The sequence below is a fragment of the Heterocephalus glaber genome, unplaced genomic scaffold (genome assembly GCF_053883595.1).
Source record: "Heterocephalus glaber isolate CG9 unplaced genomic scaffold, H.glaber_assembly_v1.0 deba00001463, whole genome shotgun sequence".
Classification (NCBI taxonomy): domain Eukaryota; kingdom Metazoa; phylum Chordata; class Mammalia; order Rodentia; family Bathyergidae; genus Heterocephalus; species Heterocephalus glaber.
The window spans coordinates 908,558-919,941 of record NW_028258310.1 but is presented as its reverse complement, the minus strand read 5'-3'; the positions used below and the strand labels follow the sequence as shown (position 1 = coordinate 919,941).

The window sequence follows — 11,384 nt, the reverse complement described above, 5'->3', positions numbered from 1 at the left end:
TTTAAGGGATGGGTAAGATTTAAACAATTGCTGTTACAAGGGAGAAGTAACAATGGTAATGATAATTCAAGGGGTCTCATTAACAAACCAGTAAACCAGGACTGGATAAAGCATGCTCACAGGACAGAGGTTTCATGATAAAAGCAAAAGGTGAGTGAAGGTAGAAAATAGAAACAGTTAGGGTCTGGACCTTACTGATAGATTTGTAGGGAGTCCACTGAAGGTTCCTGAATATAATGCTGTAACAAGAGTTCTTCAGGAAGATTAATTTACCAGCATGGCAGTAGTACAACTGGCAAAGTAGAGACAGACATTATAGTATTTCACAGAAGATTTAAGATTATTCTGATAATGTCCCAAGATCTTGATGCTTACAGTAGAAGCCGGTGGGTATCTCAGAAATACAATTAACTCGAGGTGATCTTGTTGGGATACCTAAGGAATGTAATTGAAAGTATAAGCATTTGGCTTTGTTTCAGTTACAGGAGACTGGCAAACCTTTAAAACTAAAATTTAGAATCTTTAAAAAAGCCTGCTGGCATACATGCACTTAAACATATAAGTATACATATACACACTGTATACACGTATAAGTTCAAGTGAAGATCTAGAAAATAAAATATAGGTTAAAATCAAGATAACTTGAGATTTGACTATGGAAGCAGTAAGAAGGTTTTGTTAAATTCTGTCTGAATTTAACTTTTATTAAGCAGTTACACATATAATTTTAAAATAAGCCTTTTTGCCCTCAAAGTACTCCTTTTGAATAATTTAACCCATTAACTAGCCTTTAAAATTTTCTACGTATTAGAGTAGCTTCACTTTGATTCTAATTGTAAAGTTTCCATTTTACCCAGATTTAAAAACTGTTAAATATTCTATAGAGAACTTTTAAAAATGTGATACAAGAAAGGAAAATGAGCATCTTAAAATTTCACGTGCACTAAAAAAGACAGCAAGCCATAACTTCCCTGCTTTCTACAACCTTTTATACTTTAGATTCTGAAGCAAGTTTGAATAGATTCCCTGTGTCCCACAGATTCAGAATTCTACATAACTAGAACAGATAGATTTAAGCAGAAAAAATCGGTTCCATCATGATCTAAGCTCTGCCCCTGCTTATCTGAAAAATGAGGCTGTACTACAGTAGAGTCTGTAAATTTCCTTCTGGTAGTAATGTTACAATTTATTAATAGTAGATATTTGAGTACATTTTTTTTGGTACCAGGGCTCGAACTAGGGACCTTGCACTTTCGAGGCAGGGGCCAGCACCACTGAGCTAAATCCCTGGCTATGAGTACTCTTACAAAAACAGACACAAAGTTTAGCAACCTAAACTGTTCTGGACTTGAAAGCAACAGGAGTCGTTTTTCACGTTCAATGTCTTCATTGGGTTCTGTGGGTGGTAAACAAATTAGCTATTGGGACTTTCCATTTTTATTTCTATAAGCATTGCCTAAACTTGTGCTGTCCAATATAACAGGGCAACAATCTTTTTTTATGTGGACAGTGTGGAAATGATGAAAGTGTAAAATATGGAGCAAATGTCAAAGATTTAATTAAAAAGTACCAAATATTTCAACAGTATTAAAATACAGCATTACATGTTAAAACAGTATGTTTTAAAATAGTATTTTGAACCTACTAGGTTAAATGTTAATTTCATTTGTTTTTACTTTTTAAAATTTGGCTATATAAAAAACTGTGTGTGTACTTCACATTACATTTCAATTGCTCTGAATCCCAAGGGCTTCATCTCCATATTACATGACCTTTCTTCATGGCCCTGAGCACAAAGGTAGGCTAACAATTACGTTTCTTCTGTTGCCATTCCCTTTTCTTGTTATTTCCATGCCTGGCCATGCCAATTACCTACCTTCACTTTTTACATCATATCCTTCACTGTTAGGGCTAGAAATGATTTTACTCTGAATTTTATGTAACAAAAACAATGGTGATTCTACATACATTTCTTGACTAGTGAATATGAAACCGAAATGTCTCTGGTTTCTAAGCCAGTAACTGAACAATCAGTAAGCGGCTGTTTTCCCTCCTCACACCAGCAACCCCTCCTTCAGCTGAGCAAGACACTGCTCACAAGCGATATCACCAACTTTCTGCTCTGCATGACTCCACTGCCCAGGGAGGGAGCCGGGACATAAAAGGGGGGGGGGTGTTGTCACCACTTAGCTCCCTCACATTCCATATGGGAAGTCTTTATAATTCCTTTAGATATTACAATTAGTAAGTTTTTAAAGGAATATTATTTTTCTTAGTCTGTTCATCTGACTCCTTTTAAAGAAAGCTGATTATATTGAGGCTTATGTATTTTACATTTAAAAGCCACTAAACAATTCATACAAAGAACTAAGAAAATTTTACTAGATCTGGGTAATAAAGTTTTAGGAATAAAGAAATTGAGATAGCATAAGATTAGTATAAGTATATATAAAACAAACTAAATAGTTCAAAGTAGTCCAGTAAAAAACTGAAATCAAGTAAATGTACTTTTATGTTAGAAATCATATTTTAAGTATTTATTTTCCTTTAGTTCTTGTTTGACCTTACTGATATTTCAGGTAGAGAGGCACTTCAAGAATCAGTTTTATGCAACTGTTTTACAGACAGGATGTATGTGATCTATTCAAGATCATATAGCTACTGATAGAAGCAAGACTGAAGGCAGAATGATCCCAAGTTCAGATTGTTCCACTATATTATGCTGTCTTTATCAGATTAAAAAAATACTTAAATTCAGATCTGTAAAATTAAGATTATTAACTTTTATTTGGAATGAAAGCATTTTAGAAACATGAACATAGTGGAGTTAAAAACATTAAATCCTGTCAGAATGTTGGTAGATACCACAGGTGCATGATTTACTTAAAATCTCCAACTCATACTTTATAAATGTGAGCCAGAGAAATGAAGTCTGGACCGGTTACTTTCCTTAGCTTCATCAAGACAAAGTATTTTCCACTCAGGTACCTGCGGAATAGACTAGTGAATATACCATAGCTGAATGGGAGATTCTGGCTTGAACAATTACACCATATGTAAAATGTACAAAACTAGGACATCATTCCAGTGAGTTGCCATTCTTGATAAGCCTGTTTTTTGCAATTTATGTTTTGTTTTTGTTTTTTTGAGACAGAGTTTCACCAGGTAGCACAGGCTGGCCTCGAACTTGCAATGATCTTCCTGCCTCAACCTCCCAAGTGCTAGGACTACAGGCATGCCTGGCTTGCTCAATATTTAATGGAGCAACAAGGCAGCCTCTGCTTTGTATTACTATTACTTATTTCTCAAAAGTATTTATTTCTACCAGAAACAATAAGATGGTACTATTTGTTTCAGTTTCATACAATATTTTACATCTTGAGATTTTTTTTCTTACTCAAGTCTTAATTATTAACTTACTATGTATCAGGCACCCTTCTGGGTTCTAGGACTATGTTTTATAGCAGTCTTAACATTTTAATTAAAATTACTAAGAATGCTGTGATATGTCAATTGTGCCCAGTAAAGCATTAGAGGGGAGTCACACTGTATCTTACTCCTCTGGAAGGGAGATGTGGTCATTAAGTCCAAGAAAAGGGGTGTGATTTTGCCTGTTTGTTTTGAGATGGGATTTTTTTTTGGTACCAGGGTTCAAACTCAGGCCTTTGCACTTGCAAGGCAGGCATGGAACCACTGAGCTAAATCCCTACCCCAAGATGGTCCCAAACTCCTGGGCTCAAGTGATCCAGCTGGCAGTATAGGCATGTGCCACCACACCCAGCAAAAAGGAATGTTTTTAACAATACTTAAAAAAAGAAAGAAAGTAACTATGACTCTACCAAATTTTCAACAACACGAAGGACTAGATACAGCAACCCAAACATAATACAAAAAGGGGAAGAGCCAAGTGTGGTGGTACACACCTGTTATCCCAGCACTAGGGATGCTGAGGCAGGAGGATTGCTGTGTGTTCAAGGCCAGCATAAACTACATAGCTAGACCCTGTCTCAAAGTAAAAGGGGGGAGGGAGAAAGGCTGCCAAAGACAAAGGAAATTTCATTTTACTTCAAATTTGTGCTGTCCTTGGTTATTCATCAAATCATGTTCTATTTTAGCATGTTACCACTGTGTGTCAGCTGTGACTGTATGTAACAGGTGATTTACTTTTAAAATTTTTTAAAAAGGAGTAAATTAAACACACGCAAAGTCTTGGATTTTGAAGATAACAATAGAAAATTTGAAAAATCCATTGAATTTTTAACAAACACATGAGCAAATTTCTTCCTAATTCTTAGAGTACTTAAAATGGGCAGATTGAGACAGGCAAAGACAATTACTGTTTTCTTAAGGCAGTAAGAGATGTTCTTTATGTTTTCATAAGTAAACTTATAAGTTTCAGTCATTTTATGACATATGAGTTCATCTTTTTGTCAATTAAAATACTTAAGAAAAAGAAAACTTAAGGAATCAGTATCAAATATATATTTAGAAAAGTTTCTTATTAAAAATATTCCTAATATGTTTACATACTCAAATAATTTATAACTAATACTTCACAAGGAATATCATTTTATTACTATAATCACAAAATCATAATTTCTGTACAGGAATGTAAAAGTGAACATTAATAATGCATTGATAATTCATTTCATTAAGAAGGTAAACATACTACAGAACATAAAGAAAAAATATTGTAAAATTTTCTGGCCTTGCAGTGCACATTTTAGTGCAAGTATTTAAGACACAATAGTGTTCAATTCAGCAAAGTATTGCAGAATGTCATGCCACAGTCCACTTAATTCAAAGACAGGACATGCAGCAGTAATAAAATGTCAGAGTGTGTGCGTGTGTATATATATTTATTTATATGTAAAAAACCACATGTAATTCATAAAATATATAGTGGTTTATTTGGATGGTTTTAAATGAGTTCATTGTGGAGTTCAGGATAACTGGAGCAACATCCAATGTCTTCTTAAGTGGAACAATCTTATTGCTAGGCAATGGCTTTGGCTTCAGGTAGGAAAGCCTCCCAGTATTTTATCAGCTGTGGATGATAATAAAAATAAAATATATTCTCATTAACTTTGTCATTTTAATGCACATATCCTATAACAATTTTAAAATTCTATATAAAATTTTACATAAATATCAAAAAATGACTAGCATTTACTAATGTCTGGTTCTTTTTTAAATTAACAAAATAATTGAAGGGGCTGGGGATTTAGCTCAGTGGTTCTGCCGACTGCCTTGCAAGCACAAGGTCCTGAGTTTGATTCCTGGTTCAAAAAAAAGTAACAAAATAATTGAAGATATTTATGGAGAATGTCTGGTTCTCAAAGAAATCATTACTTCCCTACCTGAAGACCATTCATATATAAATTATTTAAAACATTAATAACTCTTGGCTATTAAGAAATATAATACCTTTAATACCTATAATAGGTTTTTTATTTTTGAGACAGGGTCTCACTATGTAATTCAGGCTGACTTGGACTCACTATGTATCCCAGGCTGGCCTTGAACTCACAGCAATCCTCGTGCCTCAGCCTCGTGCTGGGATCACAGGTGTGTGCCACCATGTCCGGCTGAATATTTTTTGACTTATGCAAAACTATACACAGAAAATATTGTTACCGAATATTTTTTAAAATTTGCTTAAAAAATGGAATTATGAGGTCCTTTTCCAACATGATGTAGTAGCATCACCTAATACATAGGATATTTGCATTTTTGTTATTGTTAGCCAAGAGGAATGAAATAAAAGAAAACAAAATATTGAACAATAAAGAAAAAAAGGGACTGGAAAATATTAGCTGCAGGATTATTTAAGTATAAACTAAAGTTATGTTTAAGATAATTTCTTAGTTGGCCATGCATGGTGGCATATACTTCTATTCCCAGCACTGAGATGCTGAGGCCAGAAGATGGTCGGGAATTCGAGGCTAGCCTAGGATACATAAATATGAGTTCAAGGCCTGCATGAACTACACAGTGAGCTCCTGTGTCAAAACCAAACCAGGCAAAAAACCTTATGAGAATTATTTGGGTGTACACACACACACACACACACACACACACACACACACACACACACACACACACACTGACTTTATGAGCTATTTAAATAAAACCTAAATATAGCCTGAAGACTAAATATCTCTGAATTAAAAAATCCAAAGTATTATATTTTATACAGACAAGTCTCTCTAGATCCACATATTATATTATAAATATAGATAAATGCTTGTCTATATTAAGACACAAAATGTAATTCGATTATTGACATTTATATAAAAATATATAGAAAAAACTTCTTTACAGACTTTTTACTTAATATATCATTAAATTGTTTGATATTCTTTAGTTAAGGAGACTGACGACACTTGTAGCATTCGGCCAACAACCCCAAGATAAAACAAAGATCAAAATGGTACAAAAAAGAAAAAAGCCAACCTTAAAATATCTTACTTTTTAAGTTTCTATTATAGTTGTCTATGAGGGTTTTTATAGTCTAACACTGGGAAAGAATGTATCTCTGACTGTTTAGTAGAAGCAAATGGACCTGAGATAATTTCTAGTTATACAGTGTACCCCTATGAAGTTGAGGTTCAGAGTTCATGGCCTCAGTCCTTCTAGGATTTTCCCTTAGAACCCAACTAATAATTGTTGGCGGAAACCTCCGCTATTTTGTGAAAACTTCAAATATCTCTGCAATTGTTTTTATGGGGTGGGGTTTGCAAGTAGCCAGTCTGAGAGTGTTATTCAGTTCTCCTTGCTGCTGATTGGCTGCTGCCCTGTAACCACCTCCCAGATGCACCAGCATTCCCACCTAACAGGTTGCTGTTATCGCATGTAGCTAATCTCGAGTGTTCTTGGTTTTATTCTTAAAATGCCCACCAAAATGCCTGCACCTAATAAGGCTTTATTAACACAATATCTTATTTGCTTATTTTTAGCAGTGGCAAAGTTTATTAGAGAAAGTAAAAGTGAAGAGTGGGGGAGAAACTGGCTCTGTAGACCGAGCTTGGGCTGAGTAAAGAGAAAAATGGTTGCTGTTGGGAAACTGTGGACTATCATGGGAAGTTACTATAGCCAATACAGTATTTTATTAAATTACACAACTGCAGCGGACATAGCATATTTAGGATTTAAACTATGAAAATAGGCATTTATAGGCATTTTCTGGCCATATTTGAAATCTGCAGTTTTTTACAGGTGATTTGGGAATGTAATCCACTGTATCATCATTTATTCCTTTGTTATCTGGCTTTTTTTTTTTTTTTTTGGTACTGAGGATTGAACTCGGGACCTTGAACTTGCAAGGCAGGCAGCGGAACCACTGAGCTAAAAATCTCCAGCATTATCTGGCTTTTTCTATTCTCTTTCTTATTCTTCTTTTTTGAATTTATTAAAAAAAAATAAAATTTACTATCAAAGTAAGAGATTAACAACAGTTAATATATTATGTATCATTATCTTTAAAGTAGATACAGACAAAATAGAATTTTCCCTTAAAAAGGAAAAACAGGGCAGGGGATTTAGCTCAGTGGTGCCGCCACCTGCCTCACAAGCACAAGGTCCAGAGTTCAATCCCAGTATTAAAGAAAAAAAAGGAAAGAAAAAAAAACCAAACAATAAACTAGAGAAACTAGTAGTATAATTGGAACAGATCAGCATGTCTTAAAATATTTTCAACAATGAAATAGGTAATCTGGAGAATTATTTGAACTTTTCCCTACTTCCTATTTATCTATTTTCTATTTCTCACTCTGTGGTTATATTTTGAGTTTCTCAGATAAGAGAAACCATGTGATATTGAAGCACGCATGTCTGACTAACCATGTTTTCAAATTGCATCCATTTGCCTACAAATGGTTTATCTTTAGGTTATGGCTCAAGTTTATCTTTAAGGAACAATAGTATACCACTGTGTACAAATACCACTTTTTTCTCATCCATTCATCTGTTGGTGAACATATACAATGTTTCTAAGATCTCTGAACTAAAACCAAAATGGTTCAAAGATACACGTTAAAACAAACTATCCATTGTAAGATAAAATAGGTACAACTCTTGAAGACATAGGTGTAGGCAAGGATTTTCTAAACAGAGCCCCAGTAGCACAAGAAATAATACTAAGAATAAACAAATGGGATTGTTTCAGTTTATATGTAGATGTCCCTCCAAAGCCTCATGTACTTAGAGGTGGGGCTTTTGGGAGAGGGCTAGATTATGGGTGTGTAATAACTGGATCAATCCAGATTGTTTTAGCATAGTTCTAGGTTTGGATAATGGCAAGGCCCACCTTGGGTGTGGGTGGAAACCAACCAATAGGCTTGTAGCCTGAAAAGAATATAAAGGGAAAGGCAATCTTGCTGCTGGCTGCTTCCTGCTTCTGGCCTGCAACACCACAGACTGTTTCTCCTCTGCAGTGCCCCTCTGCCAAGGAGCCCTGCCTTGGAGCCAGCCTGTGGATTAAAACCTCTACCTCTACAAACTGTGAGTTAAAATAAACCTTTTTTCCTTTAACCTGTGGGTGTCAGGTATTTCATCCCAGCGAGAGAAAGTAACTAAGACAGGGAATATATCAAAAAAGCTTCTGCACACCAAAGGAAATCAAGAGTGAAGAGACAATCTGCAGAATGAGAAAAAAATTTTGCCAGCTATTCTTCAGAGGACTAACACTGAGGATATATAAAGAACTCAAAAAAATTAGATCTCCCGAATTTAATGACCCATTCAAAAATGAGCAACCAAAATGAATACATACTTCTCAGAAGAAATACAAATGGTCAATAAACACATGAAAAAATGGGTTCAACATTTCTGGTCATTAGAGAAATGCAAATTAAAACTACACTGAGCCAGGGATTTGACTCAGTGGTGCCGTGGCCTGCCTCACAAGCTCAGGGTTCCAAGTTTGATCCCTGGTACAAAAAAAGACAACTACATTGAAATACCATCTTAAGATCTGAGGAGGGCAAGGGATTTAGCTCAGTGGTTCTGCTGCCTGCCTCGGAAGCGCAAGGATCTGAGTTAGATCTCCGGTACCAAAAAAAAAAAAAAAAAAAAAAATCTGAGGCTATAGCTCAGTGGTGCCATGCCTACCTGGCAAACACAAGGTCCTGAGTTCGATTCCCAGTCACAAAAAAAACCCAACCATCTTAGCCAAGAAAGAATGGCTATCAAAAAAAATCTCAATAATGACAAATGCTGGCAAGAATGTGGGGAAAAAAGAACACTTCTACATTGTTGGTGGGAATGTAAACTAGTACAACCACTAAGGAAATCAGTCTGGAGATTCCTCAAAAAATTAAATTTAAAATTCATTTGACCCAGCTATCCCCCTTCTTTGGGTATCTTCCCGAAAGAGTTAAAGTCATCATATTATAGGGATACATGCACACCCAAGTTTATAGTAGCACAATTTAGAATAGCTAGACGTTGGAAATAATGTATGTCTATGTCTTATTCTTCTTGAATTTGAAAGCCTATTTCATTAGTCATCTTCTTTAAAATGAGAAGATATGCCAAAAACAAAATCTAAGAATTTATCGAGTTAGCTTACCTGTTGCTGTGTTTGTACTAATGATTCTAAGTACTTGATGATAACAGTTTTAAAATCCTTCACTCGTTCTTTCTGTTAAGTATAATGTATGCAAAAAGTGTATTAGCAGAAAAATAAATTCAATTCACCATAAAATTGCACCAAAATGTGACAAAAGTGAAAATTATTATACATGCCTCAAATCTGCCCACTTCTTTTCGAATTGTTTTAGAGATCTGTTCAAAATCTCTTTCTCCTTGTTGTACTTTCGCCTCCCACTTAATAAAAACAAAGAACAAATATTTCATTTTGTGAAGAAAAATACTATAGTAGCAGCTGTTGTGTCACTCAATTTAAACATAATACCTAAAAACACTAAGATGGCTCAATACTGGCAAAACCCAACTTAGCATCAAAGCTGTACCTTATTTCCTACTGGTAAAATGCATGTCAGCCTAATTTCCATTAATATTTCACTGCTAGATTTCCTCAGATTAGAATATTGCAACGTTTGATGAACTACAATGCCCACAGCTTAATTAGATATGACAGAGGAAGAATTTTAAGCATAAAACTCACTATCAAATAAACTAACAGCGTGTTATTGCACAATTTTTTTTCATTTTTGTATCATTATTTGAGAATATATTGATAATACTAATTTCAAGAATACATGTTCATTAATATATGCCCATGGAGATACTTTAAAACAGGAAAATGACAAACATCTAAAAAACACTTTTATAATGGTAAAATGACTAAGTTTTTTTTAAAAAAGTGGAATTATGGTATGCTGAAAACCCATCAGTTAACACTAAATTCAGTACAGAAACAACAAAATGTGATTAGTGACCAATGAAAGAGCTAAAATAAAGTAACTAAAGATTTAAGCAATGAAGTGATTTTTTTTTTTCTCATCATGTAATCAAAACACTAGTACATACTCTTCAAAGAGCAGGTACATTTATTTTTAGTAATATAAACATTGTCCTACCTCTTCAATTTCCTTATTGAAGCATGGCAAAAAAAGTGTATAAATTATAGTAAACTTATATAAATTTATTAAAATACCATATATAATACATATATATGGGGAATAATGTTACCTGGACAGCTAAATGTGAGATAAGTCAATCTCTAAAACCATTTTCAGACACAAAATGAGTAATCATATGAAATAAAATTAACCATATAAAAGGAAATAAACAAATATTAATGTAAAGATTCATTTTATATTGTTTTCTTGTATGCTTCTTTATCCATTCTATAATCATGTGAAGGCAACAAAAGGGCTTATGGAGATTTTAACGGTGATCAAAATGTTAAAGTAATTCTAACAGTTCATAAAAATAAGGAGAAATAGTTGTGTTGAATGGCTCAGAAAAAATTTATGAAAAATTATGCAAATATGAATGGCATGAAAAATCTGAGTAAGAAAGCACTTAAGTAATCACCTCTCTTATTTCATGTTTAGCTTGCTGTATTTTATCTGGTTTGTTAGCGACCATCATTTTTGCCTCAGTCTCACGTTTTTTGAGCAAAGTAATTTGAGCATCTTCCCATTTTTGCCAGCACTTCATTCGATGGTCAAACACACCCTATAAGTGAATGACATAATGACAGTAAGTAACACTGTAAAATACTTCTGTTACACAGAAGTGCCACGATATTGACAGCAATAAAACCACATATTTAAATTTTAACCTAATATACTGAGGCAGTAAAAATAAACATGGCGATAACGAGCAAACTTCCACATTCATTCGTTTAAAACAAAAACTATGGATGAAAAATAGTAACTCAGAATGTAAAAAGCAAAACAAAGTCCATTTAA

The 11,384-nt window shown here is 34.1% G+C and overlaps 1 protein-coding gene across 2 annotated transcripts in view; it reads right to left on the bottom strand.

Annotated features, from left to right (window-relative positions):
* Positions 1-416: 416 nt before the first annotated feature.
* The window catches only part of Snx2 (sorting nexin 2), a 61,421-nt gene continuing 50,453 nt past the window's right edge, over positions 417-11,384 (bottom strand). Inside the window, exons 12-15 of one of the 2 annotated variants that reach the window (XM_087180515.1) lie at positions 11,005-11,148; positions 9,744-9,828; positions 9,572-9,639; positions 417-435 (exon numbers count right to left, since the gene is read on the bottom strand). In XM_087180515.1, the coding sequence (XP_087036641.1) occupies positions 9,638-9,639; positions 9,744-9,828; positions 11,005-11,148 (231 nt within the window). In that variant the 3' untranslated portion in view covers positions 417-435; positions 9,572-9,637. Of the gene's footprint in view, positions 436-2,763; positions 5,048-9,571; positions 9,640-9,743; positions 9,829-11,004; positions 11,149-11,384 lie in introns of those variants that run through there. The other variant, XM_087180514.1, reaches the window with a different exon arrangement.